Genomic DNA, 16,200 nt, shown 5'->3' with positions numbered 1-16,200 from the left:
ACTGACCAAAGACGCAGCTTTGAGCGCAAAAAGAACAAAACCAGTACTCACCACTGCCCTCTAGAGGTGTTATAGCACTGTATGTTGTAGAGGTGTTCTGCTTTTTTATGAACATATATTTGGTTCAGTCTAACAGATGAAAACACATTCATTTCCATTTAGGTAGATTCACGTTTTATTAGTTGAGATGTAAACATCTGACTTACATAAAACTAACAACTGTGGAAAATAATTGCGATCTGGGCCCAGATTCATGAAAGTGCCTTAAAGAAAATTTTCTTTACCTCATTCTTAAGAAAAAAGTTACAAGAACTGGTTATTCTTCAAGAAGCTTCTTAAGAATGATTTAATTTTCATAACTATTTTTTTGGAACAGCTCTCAGAACAAGTGGTATTCTTGAAAATATCATGTTCTTAAATGTTTTCTTAACCTTGCAGTAGCCTCACACTTGTCTTAGGCTGTAAGAGTTGACATCTAAATTTATCACGGCCACTGTGTCTGCTACGCCTGCCCGCCCTTGTCTGTCACCATTAATAATCATATTTTTCAGTGAAGAATTTTGTTCACTGTGGCTGTTTCTTCCATCACCTCTAGTTCTTGTTTGCTAAAATGTTTGCTGGCATTTAAAAAATGCTTGGTTTTTCCTCCATTTTGTTCCTCTGAGTGGATCAAACTAAATAACTGAAATAACAATTACTACAAATTCAAAAGGTATCTTGCTTCGTTTGTCGTATGTGGTATAATGCAATGTAGCATACATGTGAAAACATTGAAGATTTTCTTAGGAAAATAATTAAGATTATTTTAAGAGAATATTTGAAAACCTTTGTTCTTTTGTTCGAGAACTGCATTTAAGAACATTCTTGCAAATTTCTTTTGTTTTTGTTTGTGTTTGTCTTAAGAACCTTTGCAAGTTTTTTCTTAAGAAAGCTCTCGTGAATGTGGCCTCAGGTCGTGTAGTAACTGGGCAAACCCCAGCTTCTACATAAGTGACGTAACAAAGCCTATTTACATTTCCTCAGTGCGGTGGATATTGTTCACTGATTCACCTTGATGTATGCTTGCTCTGCAGTTTATGATTGCATGCCAAAATTCCACTAAGCTGAGTAAAGAAAGAAAAAAAAAAAAAACAACCTTGTTTTCCACTTTATCTGCAGATATATAGAACATGTACCCCTATAACATCTCGCATGGGTAGTAGGCAGTTTAAGGACTGGATACATTTGATCTTGAGACCTAAATTAAAAATTCTAAATTGCAGACGCTCTAAATTTAGGTTGCATACTGGCGTCCAGACAGGATGTATCTAAATATGGTTTCACCTCTCTGAGGCAGTAACATCCCTCTGATTAATCATATTGTAATCATTTTTTCCACATTGCCTTTCATGTTTACTATTTCTGTCTGACTCTCCTTTCATATGTCTGCACTTGCCTTTCCTGCCAACTTAGTCAGTCTGTGTTTGTGTTGGTGGGGGTCAGATATCTGTCTGTGAATCAGCATCCCCCCACACAGCTTTTTAAGACCACTTTGTAACAATGTGATGTGTCCTTTTGTTTTGTTTTTTTTTTTATTTTGTTTTGTTTTTTTTTCCTCCGGTGCAATGTGACGACCGTCTGAATTGCTTTTCTCCCTATATTCAAGATCAAAGAGGTTTGTGTAATGTTCTGTTCAGCAGCCCAACCTCCTTTCCCCTTTTAACTGAATGCTCTGTAATTGTGATCTCTCCTAAGTCAAACGTCTGCTAAGTATGTAGATTGTAAGTATGTTTTTTTTTTTTTTTTTGGTAAATAAATGCTAACATGCAACACATTTTATGGGAACTTCCCCATAAACTTTGTTTTCCAATTAGACAAAAATGACAAAACATTGTTTTCATTATGAAGAAGCAGCATTCTCTTCTTGTAGGCCAAGTTAATATCCTTAATGTCACATTTAACAGTGCAGGATAGACATGTAGTTATAGACTGAAGGGTTTTTAGACAAACAGTACTCATGTCAGATTTTGCCTCTGACAGTGATAATGACTGTGACGATGCTGAATTGATCATCAACAGGGAAGAAGAAAGTATCACCTGGCAAGATGGTGGAGATGCAGGCGAAGATCGAAGAGGAACGCAAGGCCCTGGAGGCTAAGCTGGACATGGAGGAGGAGGAGCGAAACAAGGCACGGGCAGAGCTGGAGAAAAGAGAAAAAGATCTACTCAAAGCACAGTGAGTAGGGAGTACAAGCCGTACCCCCCCCCCCTCAGTGACCTTAGTCTATAGTGCTTATAGTTTAACATTCTGGCAAATGACATGGTCACATACTGCCTTCTCTTATTTTCAGAAATCTTATGTTTAGACTCAGCAGCCCATAAAACCTTACAGCACATCTGAGATGTCCAGTTAGTGTTATTGTGTTTTTGTCCTTTTCTCAGCCTCTGCTTTCTTTACAGCAACACATCTTTTCAGACCTATACGGTTGAGCTGTGGGTGTTTTATTTTATTTATTTATTTTTATTATTACCCCCCCCCCCGGCGCCCGCCCCACCCATCCAGATATGAAGCAAGAGTAGAGCTTGATTTTCTCCAGGCTGTCAGAGACAGTTGTAAGATTTTTTTTTTTTTTCCTCAAGAGTTTATATTTTTTATATTTAGTTTTATTTTTCAGTTTTGGAAACTGTTGTTGCAGCTTTCATTACATCTTTATTTTTTTTATTTTTATTTTTTTGTGATATTCCCCTTCCTTATGCAAATTAATTATCTTTAATTATCTAATTTAGCCATTTTAGATGCTCATGAGAGAAATTTGGGAGGCAGTTAAGGCATGTTTGTGTAGTTGCTTGTGTGAATGTTAATGTGTGTTTGAAGGAGAACATTATGACAGTGAGAGTTTTGGGAGCAGCTTTTGTTGGAGGACACAACTGTAAATCAGCGGCTTTAAGGTTGGAAAGATAGAAGATAATGTTATCTTTGTGTTGGAGGCCTTTTATGTAAGTTTCTGTCTAAATATAAGTTTCCTGCTTTTTCTCTGGAACTGAAAAATTACTGACTTGCCAAATGTAATAAATGTGTGGTCTCTGACTTTTGCACAGGAATGTAAATGAAGGTGAATGTTTGATATGAATTATTAATGAAGTAGCATCTAGAGAATGTCTTAATAATCTGCTTTGGCTTTGCTTTGTTGGCATTACTTTAATAGTCTCTGTTGTTTCTCAGACAAGAGCACCACTTACTGCTTGAAAAGCTGTCTGCTCTGGAGAAGAAGGTTATCGTTGGAGGAGTTGACTTGCTGGCCAAGGCAGAAGAGCAGGAGAAGCTTCTAGAAGAGTCCAACAATGAGCTGGAGGAGAGACGGAAGAGGGCCGAGCAGCTCCGCAAAGAACTGGAAGAGAAGGAGGTAGCCATCCTTTCTTAGTTCCGTTTTATTTTCAAACAGGAGCCTTGAGTACTAGATGATACGTACTTTGTTGTATTTATTGTTTCAAGTTTAACTTTTTGTTTGCACACTCTGTCTGCACGTTCACACTGTCCCTTTTGCACCGTGATGTTCCTAGAGGAACTGTGTACTTCTACATAGATGGAATGACAACAAAAGCCACTTGACTTGACTTAAAATTAGGGCAGGTCAGCAGTATCAGTTTATGTATCATTGTGGTTTAGGTCAGTGGGCCGCAAACCGGTCCTGAGCTCCCCCCAGGCGGTCCACATTTTTCGCTCCATCCCAACTCGCAGCACATGATGTAAGCAAAAATATGGACTGCCTGGGGAACCCAAAAGACTGATGTGAGAACCACTAGTTTAGGCCATGTAAAGCCTAATTCTGCTGTTTTTTGCATTTCCTTCATGTCTCAAAATAGCAAGAGCGTTTGGATATTGAGGAGAAGTACACCAGTTTGCAGGAAGAGGCCCAAGGCAAAACCAAGAAATTAAAGAAGGTCTGGACCATGTTGATGGCAGCAAAGTCAGAGGTATGTTGGAAAGATCCCATAGCATGCTTCCCTGTCAGCACTTTTGGTCTTAGGTTTCAGCAGTGATGTGTGATAATATACAGAATTGCTGATTAATTGTTTGTTAGAAATTCTTTAATTAATATCAGTCAGTATTTACATGGCTGTTTAAAAGTGTAGAATAAGTATTTTCAATAATATATGTAGGTATATATATATATATATATATATATATATATATATATATATATATATATATAATAATTTAACTGAAGTACATTTATAAAAGGATTATGATGCTACTAGTCTGTACTTTAATAGATTTAAACCTATTTTGTGTGAAGCTAATAAAATTGAGAAACTGTAGTTGTGTCATGAACAGAGCTGTGGATGTTTCTGTAGATAATAATTTGAAAGCTGTACTGTGTTGAGAATGAACTTGCAATGAAATTAATATCCAGAATGCCTTGCATTTAAAAAAGTGCTGATCAGATCTTGTGGCAGATGACTTATCAAGATATTACTTTAAAAAGATGATTACACTGTGTTACTTATCATTTTTGCAACTTTTTGGTCACATCTAGTAACTTACTGAAGGCATCTTAAAATTCATTTTAGTGTCTAGCTTATAGTGTCTAAGTTAATACTGTATAACAGGGTTATTTAAATAAAATTTGTGAATATCCAGTTACACCATATTTCTTGCTTGCAAAGGTCTGGAAAAACGGACATAACTGAAGGGCAACAGTGGCTACTTTTAAATGAGAAAGTAAGAAAAAACATTGTGCACAATTATTAGGCAAGTCTTATTTTTGAGGATTATTTTTATTAATGACCAGCTGCAGTGCTCTCGGTTAATCCAAAATGTTAATAAACCTCAAACATGAATGTTTAAGAAAGTAAAAGCGAGGTTTTGGCTTTCTAAGGAGAATATCTATATGTGCACAATTATTGGGCAACTATTATTGTGCAGAATTATTATGCAGCTAAATGAAAAACATTTTCCCATCTCACGTTTTTTATTTTCATCTGTTCAAGTGAGAATTATAAACAAACAACTCAAAACTTTCCAATAAACCCTTCTCTTAACAGTGATAAGCCTTCCATTCATGGAGTCTGTCAGTTTCTTGATCTGTTGACGATCAACTTTTTGTGCAGCAGCAACCACAGCCTCCCAGACACTGTTCAGAGAGGTGTACTGTTTTCCTTCACTGTAAATCTCCCATTTAAGAACTGCCCACAAGTTCTCAGTTGGGTTCAGGTCAGGTGAGGAAGGGGGCCATGTCATATGTTTTTCATCTTTAATGCCTTTACTGGCGAGCCATGCAGAGCAGTACTTGGATGCATGTGATGGAGCATGTCCTGCATAAAATCATCGTCTTTTTGAAAGATGCAGATTCTTCCTGTACCACTGCTTAAAGAAAGTGTCTTCTAAAAACTGGCGGTAGGCTTGGGAGTTGATTTTGAGCCCATCTTCAACCCGAAAAGGTCCAACCAGTTCATCTTTAGTAATACCAGCCCATACCAGTACCCCACCTCCACCTTGCTGGTGTCTGACTCGAAGTGGAGCTCTGTCCCGTTACTGATCCAGCCACGGGCCCATTCATCTGGTCCGTCAAGAGTCACTCTCATTTCATCAGTCCATAAAACCTTTGAAAAATCTGTCTTCAGATTCTTCTTGGACCAGTCTAGACACTTCAGCTTATGTGTCTTGTTCAGTGGTGGTCAGGTTTCAGCCTCATACCTTGGCCATGTCTCTGAACACTGAACATCTTGTACTTCTTAATACTCCAGCTAGGTTGCACTTCTGGAATATGACAGAACTGGAAGATAATGGGTTCCTGGTAGCTTCACGGTTGATTCTTCTCAAATCCTTGAGAGTTAATTTGCGTCTTTTTTTCTCAGCACGTTTTTTGCGACCCTGTTGACTATTTGCAACAAAACGTTTGATGGTTCTGTGATCACGCCCCAATATCTTAGCAATTTCAAGAGTTCTGCATCCCTCTGAGAGACTTTTGGTAATTTTTGACTTTTCAGAGGCAGTTCAATCTCTTTTTTGGCCCATTTTGCCTAAAGAAAAAAGCTGCCTAATAATTATGCACACCTTGATATAGGGTGTTGACCTCCTTAGGCCACACCCCCCCCTCATTACACAGTTACACATCACCTGCTATGCTTAAATCCATTAAGCATTCAAGTTTATCCAGCTTGGAGTTAAAATATGCCTAAAAATCATATTATGGTCAAAATACTCACTTGCCTAATACTTGTGCACACAGTGTATTTCTGTGTTTTCATAGGGTGAAATAACTTATATAAAAAAACAATGATGAAGACTATTCTTAATGAGCATTTTATGCTTTTGCACTGTTAGAGAATGGACATGCACTCTAGAGCTGGAAGTGTTAGTAAGTGTTTAGTGTGATTATTTTGTTTGTATTGTTTACACTTCCACTTTCAACCAGTGCCACGGACTCTGAACAGACGTAGATGAAGACACTTTGCTTTTTAACTTTTCGTTCATTTTTAAACACTCTGTTTTCATCCCGACTCACCTTTTTCTTAGTTTTTGACAAACCATGTTGTCGCTTCGCTACTCGGACCAGAAACGGTAAATAAAATAAAGATTTCAATTGCTCTGTTCAGTCCACTGAAATACTTTGCTGGGTCCATATCTGCCCCCCTGCTGGTTAAGATATTACTGAATGAAATAACAGCCCTTTGTTGTTGTCATAATTGTAATAGAATGCATGGCAAATGAATGGAAGTGTACATCGTAACGCTTATCTCCACTGCTGTTTTGATTTTCTTACAACAGAATACATTTTTTGTTCAGAAATTTGCACTGCAGTTGTTTTACATTAGGTTATATCTGATCTTCAGCGTTTGACTGTAATCTTTTTATTCTTCTGATACATTCATGCTGACTTTGTTAAACACTGTATTCTCATATCTATTTATCTGACCTTTAAATGGCAAGAGAATAGTTTTTTATGTTCACAGCACACTGTAGGAGCGTACTGAGTAATACTGTTGCAAAGATGGTGATTCACAGGATTTTGTAAGACCGTGGCGGGTGGTCTTTGTTCTGACTCTTGGTGCTGTGTATTTGAAAATTGCATCAATCTGGTTTGAGATTGAGAGCAAATTAAGAGGTCTGTCTAGATCTATGAAGAACTTTGTGCTTTAAACAATTTTGTGCTTTAATAATCATAAACACACTGCTGTACGGAGGTATGAAGAGTGGTGACGCAACAAAAAGGTCAGACCCACAAAGCGTGGTAAACAGTTTAACAGTTCACAAGTGATCAGAACATAAACACTAAAGTATGCATAGCATGCATAACATAAACCTTAAGCTTAGAAAGTAGCTGTAACTTCGACTTGATTAGTTAACATTACAAATAGCCTGACATTACGTGAAGAGCCAACTTGCTGAACGAGGCGGAAAGAGGCTAAAAATAGTTACCTTGTCAGAGCATAATGTGTGCTGTCACACAGACATCAGCAAAAACCTTAACAAATCATCACATCTCAGAACTTGCTGAAGTATCACAGTAGTGGATAGAGCATGCAGTTGTATTTTGAAGGATGAAAATATGCAACTGGATCCATTAGGAGCACTGATGTCACCTTTTCCAAGTCAGGAACGGCAAATTGAACAGTGTATTGTTTTAAAACGAGAGGCAATGAGAGTTGGAAACTCTGGTGTTACTGTTCCCTAACTAAGCTAATGTTAAATTATTGTTATCAGTGATAACAGGCAGCGAGGACAGGGAGGGGGGCTGACAATGAGAGATACTTTACCGAAGCAATAGGCCAAAACACCGTGGGCCTCATTCTCCAATATCTTCTCAAGTTTCTTCTTAAATTTATTTTTGAGAAAGGTCCTAAGAAAAAGTCTACATCACATTAATGACGTGTTTCTTCTTAACAAAGGGCCTCATTCACCAACTGTTCTTATGTTATTATGAGAAATGTATTTTTGGTTTATTATGAAACTGTTGCAAGACAAATTGGACTATGGTGGACTGCCATGGTCTAGGTAATTAGTGAGAAATATTCTGTGATTTATGCTATACTGTTGTGCATTTGACGTGAATGTAAAAAATAAAAAAAATAAAAAAAACAAGCAAACCAAAGCACATTTTTGAGCTGTAATCTTGAGGCCCAGTAGCAGCTGCAGCGAGGATGCCTGCTATGCAGACGTGAAAGATCATCTCTTCTCTTGCAGATGGCAGACCTGCAACAGGAGCATCACAGAGAGATCGAGGGGCTGTTGGAAAACATCCGCCAGCTTAGTAGAGAGCTCCGTCTGCAGATGCTTATCATCGACAACTTTATTCCTCAAGAATATCAGGTGTGTATGCGTTAGAGCCCTTTGTAATAGAGATCTGATGTATTAGAGTACTTTTATAATATAAGAATTACACTCTTGCGTAGCAAATTTGGCCTGTTGTCTGTAAGTAGCTCTGGCTATATAGTGTAATTGATTTGATTATATTAATTGATTGTTTATAAAATACATTTTATACTGACTAAAAAGTCTAATCAGTTTAACCTTTGTCTTCTAGGAAATGATTGAGAATTATGTACACTGGAATGAAGACATCGGCGAGTGGCAACTGGTAAGTCTAAACATTGTTTTACTGTAGCTGGCGGAATCCAGCCTTGCTATATAATCGTATAAACTATTTAGGCTTTATTGTGTTTTTATTGGGACAGTGCAATGACAAAAAGATTGAATCGCTACGAATCACGTTAGTTTGTTGTATCACATTAGTTTTATTTGACCTTGAAGTTCTAATATTAATATTTCTATGTTTTTCATTATGGCTTTATAAATGGACAAAGTAAGCTTAATCAGAATATTTTACTATCTTTAGTAATCACTTCAGGTTTGAACATAAAATCACATGAATGCAGGGTGAACATGAAGATAAGGTCAATGCATTTTAGTTTTCTTCACCAACTTGCAGTCAGAGCAACTGTGGCTGAATGATCCAACTCTTCTGTGATTACTGCCCTCTATCTCTGTCTCATACCATTATATCATGTCTTGTTCCAATGGGAACTATAGCTTTCCAGTTTGCTCTTGCCTTTGTTAGTTTGCAGGCTGGTGATTATCCCCAGTTCTCCCATGTACAACCCCAATTCCAATGAAGTTGGGACGTTGTGTAAAACATAAATGAAAACAGAATACGATGATTTGCAAATCATTTTCAACCTATATTCAATTGAATACACTACAAAGACAAGATGTTTAATGTTCAAACGGATAAACTTTATTGTTTTTTGCAAATATTCACTCATTTTGAATTTGATGCCTGCAACATGTTCCAAAGAAGTTGGGACAGGGGCAACAAAAGACTGGGAAAGTTGAGGAATGCTCAAAAAACACCTGTTTGGAACATTCCACAGGTTTATCCATTTGAACATTACACTACAAAGACAAGATATTTATTCAATTGAATATAGGTTGAAAAGGATTTACAAATCGTCGTATTCTGTTTTTATTTAGGTTTTACACAACGTCCCAACTTCATTGGAATTGGGGTTATACAGCACAGTCTGCTGGCATCTTCTGGTGCCATGTTACTGGTGTTACTGATATTGCCAGCATCACTGGTGTTTTGTGCTTGTAAATAATACTTCAGACTCAGTCCACATCAGTGCTTGGTATGGTAGTAGCTGGAAATAACATCTAACATCAAGAGTTCCATCAATAAAAGCTGCTGTTTAAAAACTACGTTTGAGCGAGAGCCGCAGAGAATATTCATAAAAAGTTAGAGCTCGAAAACAGACGCTTAGGTCTCAACAGCCTCATACTTCTGACTTTCACTGAGAAACTGGGGAGTTTCACTGACATGCAGCAATACTAACCACAAATCACTGCAGTGGCATGCGGGCTGGTCCTTTTCCAGAGCGTTTACTTGTTAAACAAAAGTTCATTTTCCATCGGACACATTCATAGCAGTGGTAAAAATAGTGTTTACACAAACAGCTTTACAATTTTTTTGTGTGAAAATATTTTTAGTATTTTCAGTACAACAACAGGCAATACAGCAAACAACGGTATCGTGAAAGTATTGAAACTTGAAACAGATAGACATACACAAAGACACAGTTAATTAAAATAAATTCATTTAGACAAGGTCCTGTCCAAATGCCATGGACCAGGCAACCACAGTATCAGCTTTTGCTTGATTCAGTCTGGCCGCTCCAGTGACACCACCATGACATCCATGAAATAGAACAAGAATGTAATTCTTGAGTGAGAATGGCTTTACAAGTTTTGAGTATTTTAATAATAGCTGTTTATCTGTCTATGTCTTGTTTGTTTGTTTGTTTGTTTGTTTGTTTGTTTGTTTGTCTGTCTAAATCCAATATTTGCTCTTTTTCCTCAGAAATGTGTGGCCTATACTGGCAACAACATGAGAAAACAAACTCCAGTGCCAGACAAGAAAGAAAAGGATGTAAGCATCACTTGGCATTATGTTATAATTCTCCAGTGAACTTAAAATGTGACCCATAAGATCAGTTTTACTCACTTTCTTCTGTTCTGTGTGTGATTCAGCCATTTGAAGTGGACCTCTCTCACGTGTACCTTGCCTACACGGAGGAGAGCATGCGCCAATCTCTGATGAAGCTGGAGAGGCCCAGGACCTCGAAGGGTAGCAAGTCCAGGCCTAAGACTGGTCGCAGGTCAGTTATCGCTCTCAAGCTGCTGTGTTAATTCCATTAACAAAGGGCACTGTTAAGTAATAATGACATATCTTCTGTTGGAAAACAGCACTAGTTGACTGTTATACTAATGAATAATCTTAGACTTGTATATTATTTTTGGAGCTGAAAGTAAAAGCAACTATATTGTAAATTAGTTCTTTATCTGTGCAGTGAACAGTGCTCCTGTGGCCTAACAACGTCTGACTTTGTGTCCCTTCTTCCCTTCAGCAAAATTGGCCGTTTTTAAGGCTGTCTATGGCATTCACATGAATTGTGTAGACCGGAAGACTTTTTCATTTTAGGCAGTTGACAGTTTTACTGCCAGCAGAGAATTCTGAGAGCGAATCCTTCCTTTTCCCCAAACAATGCACAGCAGCAGTTCAGTCATTATTGGGCCTATCACACATATAGTAGTTCATTTTTATGGGCCTTTTAGAGCCAAGATAGTGGTACTGAAACATGAAACGAGAGCCGTGAGCAGTGAAGGTTTCAGTATGACGTATTTAGCCTTCCTTCTTCAGAAGTTTGCAAACAGTGGATGAGAAATGGTTAACATGTAAATTAGCATTGTTAGAAACCAAAGTAGTCAGATTTTTATCTGGAACTGAAGTAAAACATGTTGATTTGTATGAACTGATGTAGCTGCTGAGAGCTAAATGGCTGTCTGCACATTGCATTGTGAGTGGCAGTCATCAGGGTCCAAGCACAGTGAAAACAGTGAAATGTTAGCATGTGACTTGAAGCTTTGTTGAACTCAATACTTACACAGTAATTACCTCTATATTTTATTATTAGACTGCACCACAATTTCCTGTTAAAATCCTGGGAATGGAGCCACCACACATGCTGCAGCAGTTTCAGTGTCTAAACTTATCACATTTTAAGTGTATTAACTGTATTTCATTGGATTTGTTTATACAACCCCAATTCCAACGAAGTTGGGACATTGTGTACAACATAAATAAAAACAGAACATGATGAATTGCAAATCCTTTTCAACCTATATTCAATTGAATACACTACAAAGACAATATATTTAATGTTCAAACGGATAAACTTTATTGTTTTTTGCAAATATTCACTCATTTTGAATTTGATGCCTGCAACATGTTCCAAAGAAGTTGGGACAGGGGCATGTTTACCACTGTGTTACATCACCTTTCCTTTTAACAACACTCAATAAGCGTTTGGGAACTGAGGACACTAATTGTTGAAGCTTTGTAGATGGAATTCTTTCCCATTCTTGCTTGATGTACAACTTCAGTTGCTCAACAGTCCGGGGTCTCCGTTGTCATATTTTGCGCTTCATAATGCGCCACACATTTTTAATGGGAGACAGGTCTGGACTGCAGGCAGGCCAGTCTAGTACCCACACTCTTTTACTACGAAGCCACGCTGTTGTAACACGTGCAGAACGTGGCTTGGCATTGTCTTGCTGAAATAAGCAGGATATCCCTGAAAAAGACGTTGTTTGGATGGCAGCATATGTTGCTCCAAAACCTGTATGTACCTTTCAGCATTAATGGTGCCTTCACAGATGTGCAAGTTACTCATGCCATGGGCACTAACACCCCCCACACCATCAGAGATGCTGGCTTTTGAACTTTGCACTGATAACAATCTAGACAGTCCTTTTCCTCTTTGGCCTGGAGGACACGACGTCCATGATTTCCAAAAACAATGTGAAATGTGGACTCGTCAGACCACAGGAGACTTTTCCACTTTGCCTCAGTCCATCTTAGATGAGCTCGGGCCCAGAGAAGCCGGCGGTGTTTCTGGGTGTTGTTGATATATGGCTTTCGCTTTGCATGGCAGAGTTTTAACTGTGTTCACTGACAGTGGTTTTCTGAAGTGTTCCTGAGCCCATGTGATAATATCCATTACAGAATGATGTTGGTTTTTAATCCAGTGCTGCCTGAGAGATCGAAGGTCACTGGTATTCAATGTTGGTTTTCTGCCTTGCTGCTTACTTGCAGAGATTTCTCCAGATTCTCTGAATCTTTTGATGATATTATGGACTGTAGATGATGAAATCCCTAAATTCCTTGCAATTGCACGTTGAGAAACGTTGTTCTTAAACTGTTGGACTATTTGCTCACGCAGTTGTTCACAAATCAAATCAAATCAAATCAAATTTATTTGTATAGCGCTTTTTACAACGGATGTTGTCACAAAGCAGCTTTACAGGATTTCAGAAAAGACAAAATTTCCACAGGACTGAAAGAATGTACAGAATGTACAGAAACCCCCCAGTGGGCAAGCCAGGGGCAACAGTGGCAAGGAAAAACTCCCTCAGAACTGAGGAAGAAACCTTGGGAGGAACCAGGCTCACCAGGGGGGACCCATCCTCCTCTGGTCAAACTACCTACAAGTGATTATACTACTAATATTAATAGCAGTAATATTGATATTAGGAATATCTAAGAGTCTATGAGAACATCAGGGTAGGGTGTGAGTGAAAAGTGGTGAACCTCGCTCCATCCTTGCTTGTGAACGACTGAGCCTTTCAGGGATGCTCCCTTTATACCCAGTCAAGACACTCACCTGTTTCCAATTAACCTGTTCACCTGTGGAATGTTCCAAACAGGTGTTTTTTGAGCATTCCTCAACTTTCCAACATGTTACAGGCATCAAATTCAAAATTACTGAATATTTGCAAAAAACTAAGTTTATCTGTTTGAACATTAAATATCTTGTCTTTGTAGTGTATTCCGTTGAATATCGGTTGAAAAGGATTTGCAGATCATCATCGTATTCTGTTTTTATTTATGTTTCACACAACGTCCCAACCTCAATTGGAATTGGGGTTGTAGATATTTGACATTCAACATGTACTCAAGTAATTTACTAATTTGATATGTGCTTAATTTTTGTAGGAAGCGTTCATCCAGGCCAGATACGGTGATCGATTCCCTTCTGCAGTGAGCTTCTTCTGTCTCTGACTACAATTTAGGCCGGTCCTTTGTGAGTTTTAAATGAATTAATATTAATGGTGTAAAGATGTAAGCATACTTAAATGACCAAGCGAATTAAGGACCCAAAAATAACTGTACATAGGCAGGAATAATGCTGTTATCTGCTTTGCTCTTGCTTTAAAAGAACACTAATTCATTTCAGGATGTCTTTTAACACCAGAGCAATTTCATTTTTTGTCACAGAGCGAACAAAAACACAACAGAAAGTGTTACTGGATGTTTGGTTTTTGCGTGGTTGTTGGTGCAGTGTAGGACGCCAGAAAGTCTCAGGGGCAGGATATTACTAGTGTGATGCCCTAATTGATTAGCTTGTCGTCTCCTGCAAGCTGCTTTAGATATGAATCATGCCTGATGCTTATTCCATTAGCAGTTTACATTTACATTTAAGTCTTTTACTCTGTGTACTTAATGTGTGCTACTAACCTGATTTTGTGGGGTTGGGGGATTTGGCTGGAGACCCTGCATGCTCTTTTACCTCCCCAATGTTTTTGCTACCACATGCACACTGTATTCAAAACAATGTGACTTTTCTTTTACACCACAATGTTTACATTTACTGTGCTGTACACTGTATACTCCTTAATTTATTAAATTATTTACAAGTGACCTCGTGTTGTGATTAGGTGAATGTGTTTTTCATAAAAATACAAACGTTTTATGAGTAATGAAAATCCATAATGTTCCTTGTTGTCTTCAAAAATGCTTTATTAATAAATATTACAAATTCAAATTCATCAGGAAAATCTTTCTATGCTGTACTGTGCAGAAGTCAGGGAAAAAACAGAAAACATATGCAACAACTAATTATCAACTTTTTCAGCATTTAGTGTGTCTGTTCTTTATTACAGCTTACATTCAGTATTTCATAGAAATTGGTTTGCTTTTTGTGTTTCTCACCATCCAAATGACACATTCAGTGATGCTGTGGTGTGGAGCTCCAGCAGCTCCTTCTGATGGATGTGCAGCAGTAGTAGGCAGTACAGCTAAGTTATTTTATGGTATTTATCACTAGTCTATGTATAAATTGTTCAAATAAAACAATTTGGGTGCTTAAGTAAACCTATTTTTGTAGATTATAACGGCATATCATTCTGGAATTGAATGTGTCTAAAATCTGAAATATTTTTACTCGGCAAATTAGTGAAAAATTTACACACTAGGGCTGTAATGATGGGCGAATTTCAAGATGCGATACATATCCTGTTTCACGATATGATGCATTTTATAGATTTTTGTGTTTATTTATTAAAAGTTGGTTGTATTTTTCTGCTTCTCACTGTTCAAGTAATCCCAAGCAAGTGACCTGGACTCCGGGGTGGTCAGTCCATTGTACTGAGAGCACTGGTAGATTCTTTGTTTGATTTATGAATGTTCTTTTTTTGTCTGTTTCCTTTTCTCAGTGAGGGCATCTAAGCAGCTACACATCCTCTCAGACAAAGTTCTCTTCTCACAGTTGACGGATGGACAGAAACGACTTTTTTTTTTCTTTCCCCTCAGATAAAGATAAAATAAATGCTTAGAGTGCTGTTTATCTGATGGTGTCTGTTCTAGGGGTTCTACCAGGTCTCACACAGTTGTAAGGTGTCTCTGTTTCTCCGTATCTTTTAATCATTTTTTACACTTCAGTTTTCGTTTGAATTTGCCCTTCCTTGCAATGCTAGTGGATTATCTCGAATCTCCTCAGCAGCAGCTCTTGAAAAATGCATAACTTTTGCACAGTACTGGAAATGAACATATATAAATTATTAAGATAAATATTAAATATTAATATGAAACAATATTTTAATATAAACATGCTGTTTAGGAGTCCTAATGCTTTGAAGAAGAGCTGAATCAAGAGAAATTAGTGAGCTAGTAAAGAGAACTGCTTCTTGGCACAGCTGTGTATGGCCTGCAGCAGCTGGGAAAGTGGAACTGAAGAGACGTCTCCAGGTTTTGGGCAGTTGTGCTGCAACTGAAACATAAAGTCCTATTAACACCAACGATCGACACTCTTGAGGTTCTTCAGTTACTGTACAGCATTTATTACACTTCAGTTAAGTGCACTAGATTTAGTTTAAGACTGATTTGAAAGCCTCTCCTTGTTGTTAGTCCATGACTGGCTCTACAACTGCTTAAGCATCAAGACTGTGTTCCAAATAAGGGACCGAATATTGTGATACTCATCATTTCATTTTCCCTGGTTATGTTTTAATCACTATTGGAAACGGCAGCTGCCGTGTGTCATGAGGAACAGACCAATAGAACTAATGCATGAACATTTATCCTTTTCCTATAACCATTAGGCTTTCTTTCAACAGCAACAATATGCTTAGCAAACTGAGCTCTTTAAGGTGTCTGGTTTTGTTTGGTCATATTATGCATGCAGCATTAAATTCAAGGATGTCTTATCTCTCCAAACACCTAAAATCAGTGTTAACTGTCTTCACAGTATCAGTCACTCACTTGTGTGAAGGCGTACAGCAGCCGAGGCAGTTTCCACTCAGCTTCCTGCAGTCCCAAGTCCTCTGCTGTGAATTTTTCCAGAGCTTTCGCTGCTGTGCAGAGGGTCATCCGCTAAAATAGC

General features: G+C 38.0%; 1 protein-coding gene across 2 annotated transcripts in view; it reads left to right on the top strand.

Moving 5' to 3' along the window:
* The window catches only part of kif3a (kinesin family member 3A), a 28,179-nt gene extending 13,939 nt beyond the window's left edge, over nucleotides 1-14,240 (top strand). For both annotated transcript variants that reach the window (XM_017703824.1, XM_017703822.1), the window contains 8 exons: nucleotides 2,059-2,215; nucleotides 3,203-3,383; nucleotides 3,844-3,954; nucleotides 8,168-8,293; nucleotides 8,508-8,561; nucleotides 10,341-10,409; nucleotides 10,511-10,638; nucleotides 13,536-14,240. In XM_017703824.1, coding sequence (XP_017559313.1) covers nucleotides 2,059-2,215; nucleotides 3,203-3,383; nucleotides 3,844-3,954; nucleotides 8,168-8,293; nucleotides 8,508-8,561; nucleotides 10,341-10,409; nucleotides 10,511-10,638; nucleotides 13,536-13,584 — 875 coding nt within the window. In that variant the 3' untranslated portion in view covers nucleotides 13,585-14,240. The remainder of the gene's footprint in view (nucleotides 1-2,058; nucleotides 2,216-3,202; nucleotides 3,384-3,843; nucleotides 3,955-8,167; nucleotides 8,294-8,507; nucleotides 8,562-10,340; nucleotides 10,410-10,510; nucleotides 10,639-13,535) is intronic.
* The last annotated feature ends 1,960 nt before the right edge of the window (nucleotides 14,241-16,200 follow it).

The sequence above is a fragment of the Pygocentrus nattereri genome, chromosome 11, assembly GCF_015220715.1.
Source record: "Pygocentrus nattereri isolate fPygNat1 chromosome 11, fPygNat1.pri, whole genome shotgun sequence".
NCBI lineage: Eukaryota > Metazoa > Chordata > Actinopteri > Characiformes > Serrasalmidae > Pygocentrus > Pygocentrus nattereri.
Note: the sequence above shows the minus strand (reverse complement) of the source record. Positions and strands in the feature narration are given on the sequence as shown.